Genomic DNA, 22,113 nt, shown 5'->3' with positions numbered 1-22,113 from the left:
AACTTGTTTGTTTCCAGTGTTGTTCACTAAGGAGAGGTCGTACAGTCTATAAAATGTCAACCTGTTTGTTTCCAGTGGTTTTGTCTTTAGAGAGGTTGTACAGTATATGAAATCTCTACTTGTTTGTTTCCAGTGGTGTTCATTAAGGAGAGGTTGTACAGTAAATGAAATGTCAACTTGTTTTTTTCCAGTGGTGTTCACTAAGGATATTAAATGTCAACTTGTTTGTTTCCAGTGGTGTTGTCTTTAGAGAGGTTGTACAGTATATTAAATGTTAGCCTGTTTGTTTCCAGTGGGATTTGCTCTAGAGAGTTTGTAGGGTATAGAAAATGTCAATCTGTCCGATTCCTTTGGTGTTCATACTGTATATAAAGTGTCAGCTTGTTTGTTTCCAGTGGTGGTCACTAAGGAGAGGTTGTACAGTAAATGAAATGTCAACTTGTTTCTTTCCAGTGGTGTTCACTAAGGAGAGGTTGTACAATATATGAAATATCAACTTGTTTGTTTCCAGTGGTGTAGTCTTTAGAGAGGTTGTACAGTATATTAAATGTCAGCCTGCTTGTTTCTAGTGGTGTTCACTAAGGAGAGGTTGTACAATAAATGATATGTCAACTTGTTTGTTTCCAGTGGTGTTCACTAAGGAGAGGTTGTTTCCAGTGGTGTTCACTAAGGAGAAGTGTCAGCTTGTTTGTTTCCAGTGGTGTTTGCTCTAGAGAGTTTGTACAGTATATAAAATGCCAATCTATCCGATTCCTTTGGTGTTCATACTGTATATGAAATGTCAGCTTGTTTGTTTCAAGTGGTGTTCACTAAGGAGAAGTGTCAGCTTGTTTGTTTCCAGTAGTGTTTGCTCTAGAGAGTTTGTATAGTATATAAAATGCCAATCTATCCGATTCCTTTGGTGTTCATACTGTATATGAAATGTCAACTTGTTTGTTTCCAGTGGTGTTCACTAAGAAGAGGTCGTACAGTTAATGAAATGTCAAGTAGTTTGTTTCCAGTGGTGTTCACTAAGGAGAGGTTGTACAATATTAGAAATGTCAACTTGTTTGTTTCCAGTGGCGTTTTCTGTAGAGAGGTTGTACAATATATGAAATGTCAACTTGTTTGTTTCCAGTGGTTTTCACGAAGGAGAGGTTGTACAGTGTATGAAATGTCAACCTGTTTGTTTCCAGTGGTGTTGTCTTTAGAGAGGTTGTACAGTATATGAAATGTCAGCCTGTTTGTTTCCAGTGGTGTTCACTAAGAAGAGGTTGTACAGTTAATGAAATGTCAACTAGTTTGTTTCCAGTGGTGTTCACTAAGGAGAGGTTGTATAATATAAGAAATGTTAACTTGTTTGTTTCCAGTGGCGTTTTCTGTAGAGAGTTTGTACAGTATATGAAATGTAAACTTGTTTGTTTCCAGTGGTTTTCACCAAGGAGAGGTTGTACAGTATATAAAATGTCAACTTGTTTATTACCAGTGGTTTTGTCTTTAGAGAGGTTGTACAGTATATGAAATGTCAGCCTGTTTGTTTCCAGTGGTGTTTGCTCTAGAGAGTTTGTACAGTATATGAAATGTCAGCCTGTTTGTTTCCAGTGGTGTTTGCTCTAGAGAGGTTGTACAGTATATGAAACGTCAGCCTGTTTGTTTCCAGTGGTGTTTGCTCTAGAGAGTTTGTACAGTATATGAAATGTCAGCCTGTTTGTTTCCAGTGGTGTTGTCTTTAGAGAGGTTGTACAGTATATGAAATGTCAGCCTGTTTGTTTCCAGTGGTGTTTGCTCTAGAGAGGTTTGTACAGTATATGAAAGTCAGCCTGTTTGTTTCCAGTGGTGTTTGTCTTCTAGAGAGTTTGTACAGTATATGAAATGTCAGCCTGTTTGTTTCCAGTGGTGTTTGCTCTAGAGAGTTTGTACAGTATATGAAATGTCAGCCTGTTTGTTTCCAGTGGTGTTTGCTCTAGAGAGTTTGTACAGTATATGAAATGTCAGCCTGTTTGTTTCCAGTGGTGTTTGCTCTAGAGAGTTTGTACAGTATATGAAATGTCAGCCTGTTTGTTTCCAGTGGTGTTTGCTCTAGAGAGGTTGTACAGTATATGAAATGTCAGCCTGTTTGTTTCCAGTGGTGTTTGCTCTAGAGAGGTTGTACAGTATATGAAACGTCAGCCTGTTTGTTTCCTGTGGTGTTTGCTCTAGAGAGTTTGTACACTATACGAAATGTCAGCCTGTTTGTTTCCAGTGGTGTTTGCTCTAGAGAGTTTGTACACTATACGAAATGTCAGCCTGTTTGTTTCCAGTGGTGTTGTCTTTAGAGATTTTGTACAGTATATGAAATGTCACCCTGTTTGTTTCCAGTGGTGTTTGCTCTAGAGAGTTTGTATAGTATATGAAATGTCAGCCTGTTTGTTTCCAGTGGTGTTGTCTTTAGAGAGGTTGTACAGTATATGAAATGTCAGCCTGTTTGTTTCCAGTGGTGTTTGCTCTAGAGAGTTTGTACAGTATATGAAATGTCAGCCTGTTTGTTTCCAGTGGTGTTTGCTGTAGAGAGTTTGTACAGTATATGAAATGTCAGCCTGTTTGTTTCCAGTGGTGTTTGCTCTAGAGAGTTTGTACAGTATATGAAATGTCAGCCTCTTTGTTTCCAGTGGTGTTTGCTCTAGAGAGTTTGTACAGTATATGAAATGTCAGCCTGTTTGTTTCCAGTGGTGTTTGCTCTAGAGAGTTTGTACAGTATATGAAATGTCAACCTGTTTGTTTCCAGTGGTGTTTGCTCTAGAGAGTTTGTACAGTATATAAAATGTCAGTCTGTCCGATTCCTTTGGTATTCATACTGTATATGAAATGTCATCATGTTTGTTTCCAGTGGTGTTGTCTTTAGAGAGGTTGTACAGTATATGAAATGTCAATCTCTTTGTTTCCAGTGGTGTTTGCTCTAGAGAGTTTGTACAGTATATGAAATGTCAGTCTGTCCGATTCCTTTGGTATTCATACTGTTAATGAAATGTCAACATGTTTGATTCGAGTGATATTCACTGTAGGGAGGTTGTGTTATATATGAAATGTCAATCTGTCTTATTTCTCACATAGACTACAGATGGTGATACAGCAATGCACAATGCAATAGAGCAGAAGGAAGGACAGCCGGTAATAGTTTCCGCGGTCCTCAATGCTTCCACAGCTGATCATTCTCTGTGTAACAGCATGAACTTCAATGTTCTTCATTGGGCAGCTTTCAAAGATAACAAGGCGTAAGTTTCTGTTAAATAATTTCAGTTAGGAATGAGATATAGCAGTGAAACTTGGTGTGTAGGAAGTTTTTATCAAGACAACAGTAAGGATTTATTTGGGGTGACTCTGCTCAAGGTCAAGGTCACTGTTACTACAAATAGAAAATGGGTTCATCTTGGATACACCTATTGTCACCAAACTTGGTGTGTATAGCTTAAACTGAGATATATTAACTTAAACTGAGATATATATGTTGTTACTGTATTTTGGGCCAGATGGGTCGAGGTCATTGTTGCTAAACATTTAAAATGGTTCCCACTCAATATATATATAGTTTGGGTAGACCTATAATCACCAAACTTGGTGTGTAGATAGCTTTTATTGAGACAGTAGAGTTGAATTAAATGTAAATACTTCAAGCATAGATGTAATGAAATAGTTTATACTAACAACCATATGTATTGAACTGTTTGTCATACAGACACAGTTAATCTCAGTTATAAGGAACAAATTTCCAGTGTCACAACCAGTTTGCTTCACCCAAGTTATACTGTAATAAAAAGTATCTGATATTTGAAAATACTATGCCCTTTTGAAGAAGAGAGTATATAGATTTGCTCATGTAGGTTGTTCTTTGGGTAGACACTTTCTAAATTGGTTTCAGATCAGTAACTAGAGAAACAATTTGGTCTGTTGGTAAATGACCCCAATTTTTTAAGGTCAGTAGGTTTCAATTGAAGATCACAGTGACTGAAACTAAAGTCAGATTTAAAGACAGGATAACTGGAGAATGCTTAAACCGCTTACTGTCAAACTTCACTTCAAAGGATGGTTTCCTGTGGTTAGTAGATGACACTCCATGTTTTTAGCTCACCTGTCACAGTGATAATGTGAGCTTTTGTGATCACCCTTCGTCCGTCCATCCGTCAACAATTTCTTGTCTGCATGATAGTGGTTTCATTTATGATTTTATTTTAACCAAACTTGCACACAACTTGTATCACCATAAGATCACGGTTCCTTTCTTGAACTGGCCAGATCCCATGATGGGTTCCAGAGTTATGGCCCCTGAAAGGGCCAAAATTAGCTATTTTGACCTTGTCTGCACAATAGCAGCTTTATTTATGCCCCCCTTTGAAAAAGGAGGGGTATATTGTTTTGCAGATGTCTGTCGGTAGGTCGGTCGGTCGGAATGTAGACCTATTCGTTTCCGGATGATAACTCAAGAACGCTTGGGCCTAGGATCATGAAAGTTGATAGGGAGGTTGGTCATGACCAGTAGATGACCCCTATTGATTTTGAGGTCTGTATGTCAAAGGTCAAGGTCACAGTGACCCTGAATAGTAAAACGGTTTCCGGATGATAACTCAAGAACGCTTGGGCCTAGGATTATGAAAGTTGATAGGGAGGTTGGTCATGACCAGTAGATGACCCCTATTGATTTTGAGGTCTGTATGTCAAAGGTCAAGGTCACAGTGACCCTGAATAGTAAAACGGTTTCCGGATGATAACTCAAGAACACTTGGGCCTAGGATCATGAAAGTTGATAGGGAGGTTGGTCATGACCAGCAGATGACCCCTATTGATTTTGAGGTCAGTAAGTTAAAGGTCAAGGTCACAGTGACCCTGAACAGTAAAACAGTTTCCTGATGATATCTCAAGAACGCTTAGGCCTAGGATCACGAAAGTTGATAGGGAGGTTGGTCATGACCAGCAGGTGACTCCTATTGATTTTTAGGTCAGTATGTCAAAGGTCAAGGTCACAGTGACCAGGAACAGTAAAATGCTTTCCAGGCAATAACTCAAGAACGCTTGGGCCTAGTGTCAGGAAAATTGATAGTTAGGTTGGCCATGACCAGCAGATGACCCCTATTGATTTTGAGGTCAGTATGTTAAAGGTCAAGGTCACAGTGACCCTGAACAGTAAAACAGTTTCCGGATGATAACTCAAGAACGCTTAGGCCTAGGATCACGAAAGTTGATAGGGAGGTTGGTCATGACCAGCAGGTGACCCCTATTGATTTTGAGGTCATTAGGTCAAAGGTCAAGGTCACATTGGCCAGGAACAGTTAAATGGTTTCTGATCTTCTTGTCCAAAACCATAGGGCCTAGGGCTTTGATATTTGGTATGTAGCAAAATCTAGTGGTCCTCTAACAAGATTGTTCAGATTATTTCCCTGGGGTCAAATATGGCCCCACCCCTAGGGTCACATGGTTTATATAGCCTTATATAGGAAAAAACTTTGAAAAACCTCTTGTCCAAAACCACAGGGCCTAGGGCTTTGATATTTTGTATATGACATCATCTAGTGATCCTCTACTAAGATTGTTCAAATTATTCCCCAAGGGTCAAATATGGCTCCGCCCTGTGGGTCACATGGTTTACATATACTTATTTACAGTGTGCATATAATTTCTGTTCCTTGTGCAGTTACTAAATGCATCAAGGGGGGCATTTCGTGTTCGACGAGCTCTTGTTATGATTTGATTTTTACCAAACTAGCACACAACTTGTATCACCATAAGATCTTGGTTCCTTTCTTGAACTGGCCAGATTCCATCATGGGTTCCAGAGTTGTGGCCCCTAAAAGGGCCAGAATTAGCTATTTTGACCTTGTCTGCACAGTAGCAGCTTCATTTATGATTTTATTTTAACCAAACTTGCACACAACTTGTATCACCATAAGATCTCAGTTCCTTTCTTGAACTGGCGAGATTCCATTATGGGTTCCAGAGTGATAGCCCCTGAAAGGGCCAGAATTAGCTATTTTGACCTTGTCTGCACAATAGCAGCTTCATTTATGATTTGAATTTAATCAAACTTGCACAAAACTTGTGTCACCATAAGATCTCGGTTCCTTTCTTGAACCGGCCAGATCCCATAATGGGTTCCAGAGTTATGGCCCCTGAAAGGGCCAAAATTAGCTATTTTGACCTTGTCTGCACAATAGCAGCTTCATTTATGATTTGATTTTAACCAAACTTGCACACAACTTGTATCACCACAAGATCTTGCTTCCTTTTTTCAACTGGCCAGATTCCATCATGGGTTCCAGAGTTATAGCCCTTTAAAGGTCCAAAATTGGCTATTTTGGCTTTTGCAGCCATATAGAGACTTCATTTATGGTTTTATTTGATACAAACTTCCAAAATATCTTCAACAACAATAAATCTTGGATTCCATGACAAATCAGATCCAATCATAGGTTCCAGAGTTATTTTATATCTGATTACCTCCCCTGATTGTAATCAAAATGGATTTATATCAGTAAGTACTTACAGGACTTATTTGAAATTTCATTATTGTTATTAGTTGGACTGAGACAATCAGGGTAGATAACTATGGACTGATTTTATGTCAAATTACCTCCCTTTATTTCAAATTAAAACTGTTATATCTCCATCACTAATGAAGATACTGATCTGAAATTTCATTTATGTCAACAGATTTATTTGGAAGATCCTTCTTTTGTCCACTTACAATATTTATTTTTTTTAATTACTTCCCTTTTACATTACTATAAATAGCTTATTTTTAGTAACTTTTTATTATTGGCCGTAGGGAAAACACGAGACCAGTTTTCTGTGGTACAACATATATGGTACCTCCAATTTTTAGGTGTATTTTAACATATCTATACCTTTTAAGATTTTTTTTCTTTTTGCTTAAATTTTTTTCCCTTTGTTGTTCCTGTCCTTTGGACTTAGATATATTTTCTGAGGACTTTCTTGTCCTCAAGTGCAATGATAACAGGTGAGCGATATAGGGCCATCATGGCCCTCTTGTTTAGGATTTTTGAGTCAACATTAAGTTTTCTGTAACATTGGGTCTGGAAAAGGTTTCTGATAAAAAAAAAATGGAAAGTACTTAGGCCTTTAGCAATGAAGGTTTCTGATGAAAAAAATGGAAAGCACTTAGGCCTTTAGCAATGAAACTTCAAATGAAGTTTGTGGATGGTCAGTAGATGACCTTCAATGTTTCTTGGGTCATTGGGTCAAAAATCAAGGTCACGGCAACCTTGAAACAGAAAATTACATAATGTTTTATATCTGACAGGCTAGTATGAAGTAGGGCAAGAGTTTTACAGACAGACAGTGTTTTTTTTAAATTTTGTTTTTGTTCCCCCCCCCCCCCCCCCCCCCAAATTTAGGGGTTGGGGCTGCACTGAGAGTTGCCCTTGTTCATTTGCCCATACGTTATTTGTGTCATGCATATGTGGAAAAGCACTGAACCCACAGTCATCACACCTCACAGAATTGTCATTCAGCATGTAAAATCGTTCACCTGGTGTTTAAATTGGGATTTTACACAGCAGCATCAGAGTTATGGCCCTTGATGTGGTAAAAAAAATATGTCTGTCTGTCCATCCATCCAAATTTGTGTCATGTATATCTCAAATTGTATTTGATCCAAACTCATTAAACCTCACAGGATTGTCATTCATTATGTGAAGTTGTGCACCTGGTGTTATAATAAGTATTTCAGACAGCCACACCAGAGTTATGGCCCTTGAATTTGTCAGACATATGCATATAAAGGGCCTAAAAGTTTTTATTTCATGTAACTTAAAAAGTATTAGACCTAAGATTATGAAACATTATAAGAATATTATTCAGCATGTGAAATTGTGCACCTGGGGTTTTGTTTGAGATTTTGCTGAACCAGACCAGAGTAATTGCTCTTGAATTAGTCAAAAATATTCATAAAAGGGCATAAATGTTTGTGTCACCTGCATCACAAAAGTATTTGACTTAGAGTCATAAAACATTACAGGATTGTTATATAGCATTATGAAGTTGTGCACCTGGGGTTTTGTTTTTGGTTTCACTTAGCCAGACCAGAGTTCTAGCCCCTGACTCTGTGAAAAGTATGCATAAAAGGACAAAGTTTGTGTTGCCTGCACCTCAAATGTATTTGACTTAAGAGTCAAAAAACATTACAGGATTGTTATATAGCATATGAAGTTGTGCACCTGAGTTTTGTTTTGGATTTTCTCTCTGCAAGACCAGAGTTATGGCCCTTGACTTAGTCATAAATATGCATTAAGAGCATAAAAGTTTCTTTCACATATATCTCAAAAAGTATTTGACCTAGAGTGATAAAACATTTGAGGATTGTTATATAGCATGTGAAGTTGTGCACCTGGTGTTTTCTTTGGTATTTCACTGAGCCAGACCAGAGTTTCGGTCCTTGACTCAGTTTAAAATACACATAAAGTGCTTCAAAGTTTACGTTTCATTTATCTTAAAAAAGATTTCAGTCATGAAACCATGCACAATGACAGGAAAGGGGGGCACCAGTGTCCTATGCACAAGTATCTAGTTTCACATTTATTTTGTCGTAACAGGGCTGTAAAGATAGTAATTGAAAGAAGTCCAAACCTTGTTGATGAGCCTTTGGCTGGTGAAGGCTTTACAGCATTGCATATTGCTGCTGTCAATGATTTTGCTGAGGTCGAAGGTATACTTCTCGGACAGGTAAGTTTGTTTTCTTTAGGATACTTCATTAAAAAATATTCTTATAGTGCAACGGTTGACAGATAATTCAAAATTTATTACCATAGCTTATAAGGATCTGACTGCCTGTGTAGTGTAGGACAAGGTTTTCCCAACCCAAGGGACAAGGGACAGAGGGGAACGAGAAACCAAGTGCTAGGGAGGTTTCTTAATCAGCGCTGTCCTGAGAGTTTGGAAAACACCTGTCTTACTTAGCATACATGTAAGATTATTTTTCTTGCCTGCCATTGCAAAATTGTCAAAGATATTTAATTTATAAGTTATAAAATTGTGCATGTAGTTTATGAGGTAATCATTATGAGGTCACACAATGCCCATGTAGTTTGTCTTTTTCTAACTGGGTAAGCAAGAAAACTGATTTTCTTCAAGTCCGTGCATAACAGAAAAAAAAGCAATATGACTTTCTACTGAAATTACCTAGAGAATCTGTACAAGGGAATATGTATGAAGACTGGAGGAGGCTCTTACTTGAAGACTTATATTTCTACACTTAAAGGGACATGCCTTTTTATCGGAATTTAGATAGGACTACCATTTGGAAGAATTTGCTAATAAAACTTGTCCTGTAAAACATGCAAAGGAAATACTCTTGCCAGTTTTTTTCTATAGTTTTTGAGTAATTACAGGGTGGGGCTGATCCAAACACTCAGGACAATGAAGGAAGGACACCACTACATCTAGCTGTCTCCCAGCAACACAAGAGATCTATTGAGATTCTCTTAGATAAAAGTAAATCTTATCTATTATGTTTAGATTAAAAAAAAAAATTATGTTTTTAAAAAATATTTTTGCTTCTCAGATTTATGTTTTTTAGATGAAATTGCTTGTAAATTATGAGGGCCTCAGTGGCCCAATGGCTATGGTTACTGACTTTGAATCATCCACCCCTGACTGCTGCAGATCCAGAATTAGTGGTTCAGCCGGCTTATGGGAGGTCAGTAGTTCTACCCAGGTGCCTTCCCATGTCTCAGAGCTGCTACCCCCACAGTTTGGGTGAAATTTTTCAACCTGTTCATTTCCACCAAGTTTGGCATAGAACATATTTATGACACTGAAAAATAATAAAGAAGGTGATAATAAAAGTTAGATATTGGTAAAAATGCCTGAAGGGTGTAACTTTTGCATCATTTCAAAATCGTTGCAACGATTTACTACCTTCTGCACAATATTTTTGGTTAAGTTTGTATCACTAGTTGCTTTCAGAGTTTTTATGGATTTTTGAGAGAAATTATTTTTTACCTAAAATGTATGGGTTTTAAGTCTCAGAGTGGCACTTACTGTCTTCTTTCAACATTAAAAGCTGGAAAATTGCCGTATGACCTCAAGTTAATGTCGCTGTGACTAAAGATTAAATAAAACGTAGGCAATTTATCATAAATAAAAAGTATAAACAAAGTTTCTTTGCAGTATTAATTGTGTACTTTGCAGTATTTGTCATGTTCTTAACAGTTTGTAATGTGTTCTTGGACGTACTTGTTATGGTTTTTAACAGCATTTATTGTGTTCTTAACAGAATCTATTGTAGTGTTAGCAGTATTTATTGTGTTGTTAGCTGTATTTATTATTTTAGTCCGAAGAGCGCATATCTACAGATTGTGGTGTTGTGAGTTTGATACTTTGGGTGAGGATTATGTTCTCCATGACAATTTATAAATCATTCATCCTCCACTTCTGATTCATATGGAGAAGTTGATAGCTACTTGTGGAGAACAGGTTTTGTACTGGTACAGAATCCAGGAACACTTGTTAGGTTTACTGCCCTGTGTTACATAACTGAAATACTGTTAAAAAACTGTAAAAGGTAGTTCGGCACGTTTGGATCAGAATTTTTTCTACAATGTAGATTTTGATTAAACTCTGTTTTTTCGAAACTTCAGAATATACTAAGAAGATTCAGCAAATAAAAAAGATTTTTAAAAATTTTTTTTTCATTTTTAATTTTCCATCAATATCTATAATCAACATGTGAACTTTTGTACCCTCACCCGGTTGTCCCCCCATCCCACCCCACCCCCCCCCAAAAAAACAACCACCAAAAAAAGCATTTATCTTCTGTTAAAATGATTTTGACTAATGAAAGTATTTGCTTCTTAGTATCATCCTAAGCTTTTTCCCAGGTATATTTTTTGACATTCCTCACCACAAACCCTTTCGGCGGGGGATACCAATTCATTGAATGTCTTCTTAGCAATAGTTTTTGTATTCATAGCGGCAATTATTGTCTTCTAAGCAGTAGTTAATGTGTTCTTAGCAGTATTTAATGTGTTCCTAGCAGTATTTAATGTGTTCTTAGCAGTATTTATAGATAAAAGTATTTGTCTAATGTGTAAAGTATGCATAAAATCTTGTGAAAGCTTTAAAATTAAAATTAAAATCAGTAAAATCTCTGTATTTCTGTGTTGTAGAAGCTGATGTAAATGCTCAGGACAATTCAGGAGACACTCCACTTCATCTGTCACAGAAAACAAAGACACAGAAAATATCAGCATCAGTAAGATACACATTGAGAAGTATCGTAAAGCCCTACTTTAACCTTTACCCTGCTAAATTTCTGAAATGGACTTGTCTATCATTCAGTTTGGGCAGTACCATTTATTATTTGAAGAGGTGTTCTTTGAAAATTTTCTGCCAAAATAGCGAACAGTGCAGACCATGATCAGCGTGCACAGATGTGTAGGCTGATCTTGGTCTGCACTGGTTGCAAAGTCAAAATTACTTGCTGCCAGCAGGCTAAAGGTTAAAATGGTTTTGTCTTTTATGTGCAGTGTGGCAGCTGTAAATTTTGCACTCACAGACTCAAGTATTGTTTTTATTTCTGGTCCTTTCGGATCATGGAATAAATTCAGCGTTAATTCATAAATGAGTTCTCACATGAGCTGGTGCTATGGGCCTTGGGAGGCGTTGCACTTTTTTATTACCGGTACCTCTTATGACCAGACCATGAAACCATTTGGTACCTTTTTTGCCCCAGTGGGATTCATTGTTTGATGTTATGTGCTGTTTATCATACATTCAGTTTGAATATATGTGTAATGAAATGTTAACTAGTTTCAAAGTCATTCTGTAGAAACATACGCACTTACTTTTTCATGGACAAATTATTATGCCTCTGTTGTTAGGCAGTGGTGCATATGTAATTGTATGTATTTCTTTGTGCAGGTGACCAAATTGTTTTGGGTTTATGTCTCTCTTAGGGTTAGGTTTCTACATAAAAGGAAACCATTCATCTGGGTTACAGAAGGTTGGTGGTTCTACCCAGGTGCCCCACCTGTGATAAAAAAATTACCAGAAGGGCATCCGGGGTCTTCCTCCACCATCTGGAAAAAGCTTCAGAGTTGCCATATCACCTATGATTGTGTTGGCGTGATGTCTATTCCAATACTAAAGTTCCTTATACACATTCGATTTTTACTTTCAGAGAAGTTCCAGAACATGGAATAGCGATACAAACATTCAGATTGTCTATTTCTTGCTGGAAAAGGGGGCAGACTTACAAATTAAAAACAAGGCAGGGGAAACACCTATTGACCTAATTGTAGATCCTCAGATGAAAACCATGATTGAAAGGTATGGTTTTAGAAATTTTTCTAGACCATTCACTTTGTTCTGCTTCATTAAGGCTCAAAGAATTTACTGCGTACTGAAATTTTATGCGTTTTTTAGCTCGACTATTCATAGAATAGTAGAGCTATTGGACTCGCCCATGTGTCGGCGTCCACGTCCGCGTCGGCATCCGCGTCCCAATTTGGTTAAGATTTTGTATGTAAGCTGGTATCTCAGCAACCACTTGCAGAAATGGATTGAAACTTCACACACTTATTCACTGTGATAAACTGACTTATATTGCACAGGTTCCATAACTCTAGTTTGCTTTTTTACAAAATTATGCCCCTTTTTTGACTTAGAAATTTTTTGTTAAGATTTTGTATGTAAGCTGGTATCTCAGTAACCACTTGTGGGAATGGATTGAAACTTCACACACTTATTAACTGTGATAAACTGACTTACACTGCATAGGTTCCATAACTCTGTTTTGCTTTTTTACAAAATTATGCCCCTTTTCGACTTAGAAATTTTTGGTTAAGGTTTTGTATGTAAACTGGTATCTCAGTACTCACTAACTGGAATGGATTGAAACTTCACACACTTGTTCACTGTCATGATCTGACATGCACAAAGCAGGTCCCATAGCTTCATTTTGCTTTTTTACAAAATTATGCCCCTTTTTCAACATAGAAATTTTTGTTTAAGTTTTTGTATGTAAGCTGGTATCTCAGTATCCACTAATGGGAAAGGATTGAAATTTCACACACTTGTTCACTGTTATGATGTGACATGCAGTGCAAAGGGTCAATAACTCAACTTCGCATTTTACAAAATTATGCCCCTTTTTCAACTTAGGAGTTTTTGGTTAAATTCTTATATGTAAGCTGGTATCTCAGTACCCACTAATGGGAATGGATTGAAACTTGACACACTTGTCCACTGTCATGAGCTGATAAGCACTATGCAGGTTCCATAACCCTATTTTGCTTTTTTATTAAATTATGCCCCTTTTTCGACTCGTATTCACTCAATCGACAAGGCTGTTGAATAGTTGGGCGTTGCTGTCCTCCGACAGCTCTTGTTTTATTCAGTGGGAGAGGTCCCATTTTTTTATCAAAGTAATTTTTGTTTTAGATGAGGCAATATCTATGTGGTTGTTATATAAATAAGAGAAAAATCAGGTACCAGTATGAAGATTATTACTTAACCTTTAGCCTGCTAAATTCCTGAAATGGACTTTGATGTTTTCTAAATTGACAGACTAACTGCATAAATGTTTTCTAAATTGACAGTCTAACAGCATAAATGTTTTCTAAATTGACAGTCTAACAGTATAAATGTTTTCTAAATTGACAGGCTAACTGCAGCATACAAGGCAGCACCGGCAAAATCACAAGCGGGTGTACGTCTACCAATACACTGGAAGAAGATGAAAGTGACAGATGTTGACATAGTCCAGCTGGACGTCTCTGATACCATGCAGAAACAGGAGTTTGCTGAAGTTGAAAAACATTTTAAGAGCACGCTAAGTCAGTGTGAAATAGGATGTATTAAACGTATCCAGAATCCATTACTCTGGGAACATTATACATTGTAAGTATATATTTTTCTATTTTAACCCTTTGCCTTTTATGCATTTGAATATTTGCCTATCCTGTGTATGGACTGCCTAGGTAGCCTAGTGGTAGAGCGTCTGCTTCGAGTGCGGGAGGTCGTGGGTTTGATCCCTGGATGCGTCGTACCAAAGACGTAAAAAATGGTACTAGTAGCTTCCTCGCTTGGCGCTCAGCATTAAGAGGATAGTACTAGGACTGGTCAGCCCATTGTCAGTATTATGTGACTGGGTGGGGTATCGTGTCATGTGTCTGTGGCGTGATATTCCAGTGAGGCAGCACTATAATGTTGGGTATTGTGCTCACTGCTACAAGTAGACACCGTCGTTTGTATGACTGAAAAATTGTTGAGAAAAACGTTAAACCCGAACACACACACACACACACTATCCTGTGTATGTTATTTTTACTTATTTTTAGCTCACCTGTCACAAAGTGACAAGGTGAGATTTTGCGATCGCGTGGCGTCCGTCCGTCCGTCCGTGCGTTCGTGCGTGCGTAAACTTTTGCTTGTGACCACTCTAGAGGTCACATTTTTCATGGGATCTTTATGAAAGTTGGTCAGAATGTTCATCATGATGATATCTAGACCAAGTTCGAAACTGGGTCACGTGCGGTCAAAAACTAGGTCAGTAGGTCTAAAAATAGAAAAACCTTGTGACCTCTCTAGAGGCCATATTTTTCATGAGATCTTCATGAAAATTGGTCAGAATGTTCACCTTGATGATATCTAAGTCAAGTTCGAAACTGGGTCACGTGGGGTCAAAAACTAGGTCAGTAGGTCTAAAAATAGAAAAACCTTGTGACCTCTCTAGAGGCCATATTTCTCAATGGATCTTCATGAAAATTAGTCAGAATGTTCACCTGGATGATATCTAGGTCAAGTTTGAAACTGGGTCACGTGCGGTCAAAAACTAGGTCAGTAGGTCTAAAAATAGAAAAACCTTGTGACCTCTCTAGAGGCCATATTTCTCAATGGATCTTCATGAAAATTGGTCAGAATGTTCACCTTGATGATATCTAGGTCAAGTTCGAAACTGGGTCATGTGGGGTCAAAAACTAGGTCAGTAGGTCTAAAAATAGAAAAACCTTGTGATCTCTTTAGAGGCCATATTTCTCAATGGATCTTCATGAAAATTAGTCAGAATGTTCACCTTGATGATATCTAGGTCAAGTTCGAAACTGGGTCACGTGCGGTCAAAAACTAGGTCAGTAGGTCTAAAAATAGAAAAACCTTGTGACCTCTCTAGAGGCCATATTTCTCAATGGATCTTCATGAAAATTGGTGAGAATGTTCACCTTGATGATATCTAGGTAAGGTTTGAAACTGGGTTACGTGCGGTCAAAAACTAGGTCAGTAGGTCGAAAAATAGAAAAACCTTGTGACCTCTCTAGAGGCCATGTTTCTCAATGGATCTTCATGAAAATTGATCAGAATGTTCCTCTTGATGATATCTAGGCCAAGTTCGAAACTGGGTCACGTGCGATCAAAAACTAGGTCAGTAGGTCGAAAAATAGAAAAACCTTATGACCTCTCTAGAGGCCATATTTTTCATGAGATCTTCATGAAAATTGGTGAGAATGTTCACCTTGATGATATCTAGGTCAGATTCAGAAGTGGGTCACGTGCCTTCAAAAACTAGGTCATTAGGTCAGATAATAGAAAAACCTTGTGACCTCTCTAGAGGTCATATTTTTCAATGGATCTTCATGAAAATTGGTCAGAATTTTTTATCTTGATGATATTTAGGTCACATGTGCTCAAAAACTAGGTCACTATGTCAAATAATAGAAATAACGACGTCGTACTCAGTTCAACACTGGGTCATGTGGGGATAGGTGAGCGATTCAGGACCATCATGGTCCTCTTGTTTTGTAGAATTAACTATTTCATTTAAATTGTTTAGTTTAGCATTTACCAGTATAGAACATTACTACTGGTTGAGTAAAAACATTGACCTTATTTGTGAAATGTTTGCCATTAATAGAATAATGGAAGGTCATTATTAGTGAAATAAGATCCAGTACGGAAATAGTGCTGCATGCTACCAACTCCAGCTAATCCAGAGTTTGCAACTTAACATTAGCCTCAGTATAATGTTTAAGAAATAATACGAGCCACGTCATGAGAAAACCAACATAGTGCATTTGAAAAGTTGCACATTGTGCTGTGATAAAAGTAAAATATTTACAAACTATATAAAAACTGCAGCTTTGTATGAAAGTTGCATTATTTAAAAACTGGTTATGTATAAATTCTTATAAGTATATGAACAAATGCTTCACAGTTCACTTTTTTCCATTAATATTTGCTTTTATTTGTCAGAAAAAAGCGTGAAACAGAAAGTAAAGTTGGACAAGGCTGTGCTGGTGAACAGCACCTTTATCATGGCACAAAACCGGATCTGGTTGATATAATTGCCTATGACAACTTTGACTTCAGAATCGCTGGGTCAAGAGTTGGGGCTTTATATGGAGATGGAGCTTATTTTGCAACTACAGCAAAATATTCAGACTTGTATGCCTCTGCTGGTGATAACGGATATAAAATTATGTTTGTTGCTAAAGTTTTAACTGGAAAAAGCTGCCTTGGTGCACCCGGTTTAAAACGTCCTCCTGAAATAGATCCAAATGACTTTAGGAAAGGCTACTATGATTCTACTGTAAATAATATTCTCAATCCTACTATATATTGCGTGTTTGATAAGAACCAATATTATCCGGAGTACATTGTAGAGTATAGATGATAAGCTTGTTATCGAAGGGGATGCACTGTTTAGTTTTTACAGCAGTTGATTATTGTGGTAGGACATGGGTTATCTGTGTGCAGATTGAGAAAACCTTTATTATTGATTGATGCCAATGATGTAAATCTACTCTGGAGGGTGTATATATGTCCTTGTTAATGTTAATTTACAAAATTGCCCATCAAAATGGCAGTACAATCTTTAAATTTAATAATAGTTTAGAAAACAATTTTATGATTTATATATATTTCATGATCCTGGTTATTAAGTATTCTAACACGACCAGCAAATAACCTACATACATGTAGAGCAAAATCTATTTAGGGTTATTCTGCAATAAACCACTTGCGTGCAATGACGTCATCTGATCCAGGTGGGTAGCACGGTCGTAAAAAAGTAGTTACCAATTTTTCTAACACTGTTGATACTAGTATGTTGTGTAACAATCGAAATAATAAGTTTCCAAGTGTGATTTATCGTAGAATAACCCGAGTCTTGAGTTCTTATGCGTACGAACATAGGCCTGAGTGATATATTGTTTCGCATAAGAACAAAACCATGTTTGGGAACTTATTATTTCTTAATTATTAGACAAATTATTTTAAAAACCAAGATTGTTTTTATGCCCCCAGCATCTACTGATGCGGGAGGCATATAGTGATTGTCCTGTCCATCCGTCCGTTCATTCATTCATTGGTTCGTCCGTCCATACGAGGTTAACCAAATGGGACCGTTTCGTCTAGCATCATTACCCCTTACTAGAATGACATGATACTAATGCAGATGTAACCTGTGGCCATTCCTCAACTTCAGACATCATCTGACCTCAGTTTGACCTTGACCTTGACCTCATTTTGGACTTAGGTTGCTTTATATGGGCCATCTCGTGGTTAACCAAATGGGACCGTTTCGTCTAGCATCAATACCCCTTACAAGAATGAATTGATACTAATACAGATGTAAACTGAGTCCATTCCTCATCTTTAAACATCACCTGACCTCAGTTTGACCTTGACCTTGACCTCGACCTTGACCTCGTTTTGGACTTAGGTGCAAAATCTATTGACAAGGATGCCACTGGGGGCATCAGTTGAACGCAGCTGCTTGTTTTAATTTTAAATTCATAATTTGATCTATAGAAGATTGACATTGTACACAGTTTTTCATAAATCATGGTTTGTATCTGTTTGAATAGAGAAGTGTCAAACTGGATGCTTTTAAAGCATGTCAGTGTAATGCAGACAAGAAAAAGTTGGGGTTTTAAAGTTAATTGTAAATATAAGTGACAAATTAGAACTTAAATTATGTTAAGCACTAATGAATAAACTTGACCGTATCTTTGCCTTTGACCTTTCAGAAACATATCTAGATTTCTGTAAGTGCCACTTTGTTTTCTACATGCTGACCAGAAAATTTACAACTGAAGGGATTTATTGATCATATTGCAGACTTAGTTATAGAGTACAATGCATATGAGATCTTATTCCAAACTTATGTTGTAGAGTACTGTGCATATGAGATCTTATTCCAAACTTATGTTATAGTGTTATATATGTATGAGATCTTATTCCAAACTTAGGTTATAAAGGTAGAGAGCTATGCATGTATGAGATCTTATTCCAAACTTATGTTATAGTGTTATGTATGTATGAGATCTTATTCCAAACTTATGTTATAGTGTTATGTATATATGAGATCTTATTTCAACTTAGGTTATAAAGATAGAGTTCTATGCATATGAGATCTAATTCCTAACTTACGTTATAGAGTGCTATGCATGTACATGTATGAGATCTTATTCCAAACTTAAGTTATATAGTGTAATGTATGTATGAGATTTTTTTCCAAACCTAGGTTATAGAGTGCTATTCAACTGAGAAATTTGTCACAGGTTGAGAAAAATGTGCAGCCAGACCGGGACTTGAACCCAGGGCCTCGGAATACTGTTCCGATGCTCTACCGACCGAGCTACCCGGCCGCCTACACACTTTCTCCCCGTTTTAATATATTTCAAGTTCTATACCGTGACATATTTCCCCACCATTTTGAAATTCATCCTCGAATTTCAGCGGGTACTTTATATATAAGCAATTACAGGTGTCGGAGACTAACCAGTGTAATGCCGTCATGGCCCCACGTTGGGCGCCAAATGTCACAGGGTGAGAAAAATGTGCAGCCAAACTGGGACTCGAACCCGGGGCCTCAGAATACCGTTCCGATGCTCTACCGACTGAGCTACCAGGCCACCTACACACTTTCTCCCTGTTTTGATATATTTCAAGTTCTATACCGTGACATATTCAACAAATAAAGTATTTTAGGAAATTCTAAAAGACAGTGTATAATATCTTATGGGTTCACAGAAAGAGTATATATCTTAATTTATTGTTTCATAGGAAGGAAAAAAAGCAAGTCAGTTATAAATGACTTTGGACTGTGATACATTTTCCTAGTGTTACAATCATATACAAAGCACATTTATATAATTGCTATTATTATTTTACAAATATTTCATTTTTTTTACTGGCGTAAGGTTTTTTTTTGTATTTTGATTTGTTTATGTCGAGAATTACATGTAAGTTGTAGTTGTTAGTTGTATGTGTTACATAGCTGTATTGTTTCCTTTTTATTAATAATTCATATAAAATACAGGTTTTGTCAGCAAGTATGCAATAATTGAATAGCGAACAGTGCAGACCATGATCAGCCTGCACGATCTTGGTCTTCACTGTCTGCAAAAGCAGAATCAACTGCCAACATCAGGTTAAAGGTTAAATAAGCCAATAGGCTTTTATTAGACATTTAAGTCTGAACCTTAAGATTTAACAATAGCCTGTACTGAAATTGCCATAACTTTTTATACACAATTTATACTGGTGCAATTTAGCTGATGTGTCTTTGGCTACATCATATATACAAAGTTTCATTGTAATCTGTGCTTATAAATCTTTACCCTACTAAATTTCTAAAATGGACTGGTCCATCATTCTACTTTGGCGGTATCACTTCTTTTTCAAATGGGTATTCACTGAAAATTAGTGACTGAATAGTGAATATGTGTAGGCTGATCTTGGTCTGCACTGGTCACAGAAGCAGAATCACTTGCTGACAGCAGACTAAAGGTTAAAGAATTACAGAGCAAACAGAAAATTTAACATTTTAAAGTCTAAATTTCAGACTCCAAATGAGACGCACCATGAGAAAACCAGCATAGTGCATTTGCGACCAGCATGGATCCAGATCCGTGCAGTCTGGTCAGGATCCATGCTGTCTGCTTTCAAAGCCTTTTGCAGTTAGAGAAACTGTTAGAGAACAGCATGGATCCTGACCAGACCATGCTGGTCGCAAATGCACTATGTTGGTTTTCTCATGTTGTGGCTCATATGATGATGAATGTAGGCCCTGGGGTCCAAAGGATATTGGTTTGGAAGAGAGTCAGATGTAGGTTTTCTTATATTGGGCCAACTTTACCTTAACATAAGAATATTGGATAAATACTTGTCAAACAAAAAGAAAAAATATTATACCAATTAAGGTTAAAAGAAATGGTAGTGTTTGTTAAAGTTATAAGTTGTAATATAAACTTATTTTTTGCTTCAGAAGTGTCACATTGCTTACTGTTTAGTACTCTGGTAATCTTATTTTTTATAGGTATGAATTAATTCTGCTTTCATGTGATATATATACAATTTTGAACTATAATATGAGCCGTGCCATGGGAAAACCAACATAGTGGGTATGCGACCAGCATGGATCCAGACCAGCCTGCGCATCCGCGCAGTCTGGTCAGGATCCATGCTGTTCGCTAACAGTTTCTCTAATTCCAGTAGGCTTTGAAAGCGAACAGCATGGATCCTGACCAGACTGCGCGGATGCGCAGGCTGGTCTGGATCCTTGCTGGTCGCATACCCACTATGTTGGTTTTCTCATGGCACGGCTCATATGTACATCTGTATGAGTGTCAGTATAAAGTGCGTGTGTAAAGGAATCAGTTAACATCTTCTACAATATGTGTATATGCGGCAGCATTACTCAATAAAATTGTCTACAAAAAGTTCCTTAGTTTCATTTATACTTTTCCTTCTGTTACATAACTGAAATACTGTTGAAGAACAGCGATAAACCAAAAACAAACAAGTCATAAAATTTGTATTTTTATGCACTTTGTGCACCTTATGACAGTGAAAACACATATTTATATGTAATTATATGGAATAAATCCTTTGATCTAGAGTATAGTGTTTCAAACATAGCCCTTTGTAGGTTTAAAAATTTTGAAACAGTATTTATTCCAAAAAAATGAAATTTACTAGGGCTGGAAGAAAATTGCTTAAAAGTATTTGAGCTGCGCCATGAGAAAACCAACATAGTGGGTTTGCGACCAGCTTGGATCCAGACCAGACTGCGCGGATTCATGCTGTTGAGGATTCATGCTGTTAGCTTTCAGAGCCTATAGCAATTGGAGAAACCGTTAGCATTTTCTTTTTATTTTGCTGAAAACTAGGGTCCCGAAAACTATGATTTTCAGCTCACCTGAGCACAAAGTGCTCAAGTTTAGCTATTGTGACCGGTCATTGTCCGGCGTCCGTCATGCATCCATTGTGCATCAACATTTGCCTTGTGAAGACCCTAGAGGCCACAGTTGTGCCCTGATCTTTATAAAACTTGGTCAGAATGTTTGTCTTGATGATGTCTAGGTCAAGTTCGAAACTGGGTCATATTGGGTCAAAAGCTAGCTCAGTAAGCCAGATCAAAGGGAGAGCTTGTGAACACTCCTGAGGCCACAATTGTGACCCAATCTTTAATAAACTTGGTCAGAATGTTTATCCTGATAATCTCTAGGTCTTATTCGAATCTGAGTCATGTGGGGTCAAAAACTAGGTCACCCAGTCAAATCAACAGTTGTGGCCCAATCGTTACGAATCTTGGTCAGAATGTTTGTCTTTCTGATGTCTAGGTCGGGTTTGAGACAGGGTCATGTGGGGTCAAGAACTAGGTCAGTAGGCCAGATCAAAGGATAGGTTTTGAACACTCTAGAGGCCACAGTTGTGACTGAATGAAACTTGGTCAGTATGTTTGTCTTGATGATCTTTAGAGTAATTTTGAATCTGGGTCATGTGGAGTCAAAAACTAGGTCACTCGGTCAAATCAAAGGAAAATATTGTGAACACTCTAGAAGCCACAGTTGTGACTCAGTCTTTATGAAACTTGGTCAGAATGTTTTTCCTGATGATTTCTAGGTCAAGTTCAAAACTAGTTCAAGCGGGATAAAAAACTAGGCCACCAGGCCAGATCAAAGGAAAATCTTGTTAACACACCGAGTCCACAGTTAAAATTTATAACGCATGAGAATTTTAAGAATGCTTGTACTGATGACTTCTAGGTCAAGTTTGAATCTGGGTTATGTGGGGTTAAAAACTAGGTCATCAGCTTAAATCTAAAGAAAAGCTTGATAACACTCCAGAAGCCAAGTTAATGAC

General features: G+C 37.4%; 1 protein-coding gene and 1 long non-coding RNA gene across 2 annotated transcripts in view; both read left to right on the top strand.

Annotated features, from left to right (window-relative positions):
- LOC123529963 (E3 ubiquitin-protein ligase MIB2-like) overlaps window positions 1-18,062 on the top strand; it is a 39,469-nt gene extending 21,407 nt beyond the window's left edge. Inside the window, exons 13-19 of the mRNA XM_053520914.1 lie at window positions 3,070-3,230; window positions 8,559-8,688; window positions 9,354-9,456; window positions 11,133-11,218; window positions 12,146-12,294; window positions 13,630-13,866; window positions 16,213-18,062. Coding sequence (XP_053376889.1) covers window positions 3,070-3,230; window positions 8,559-8,688; window positions 9,354-9,456; window positions 11,133-11,218; window positions 12,146-12,294; window positions 13,630-13,866; window positions 16,213-16,633 — 1,287 coding nt within the window. The 3' untranslated portion in view covers window positions 16,634-18,062. The remainder of the gene's footprint in view (window positions 1-3,069; window positions 3,231-8,558; window positions 8,689-9,353; window positions 9,457-11,132; window positions 11,219-12,145; window positions 12,295-13,629; window positions 13,867-16,212) is intronic.
- A 7-nt stretch (window positions 18,063-18,069) lies between these two features.
- On the top strand, window positions 18,070-20,688 carry LOC128547952 (uncharacterized). Its single transcript, XR_008366805.1, has 2 exons — window positions 18,070-18,221; window positions 18,355-20,688. It is a non-coding gene; the product is annotated as an uncharacterized LOC128547952 (long non-coding RNA).
- Window positions 20,689-22,113: the final 1,425 nt, after the last annotated feature.

The sequence above is a fragment of the Mercenaria mercenaria genome, chromosome 13 (genome assembly GCF_021730395.1).
Source record: "Mercenaria mercenaria strain notata chromosome 13, MADL_Memer_1, whole genome shotgun sequence".
Lineage (NCBI taxonomy): Eukaryota > Metazoa > Mollusca > Bivalvia > Venerida > Veneridae > Mercenaria > Mercenaria mercenaria.
Note: the sequence above shows the minus strand (reverse complement) of the source record. Positions and strands in the feature narration are given on the sequence as shown.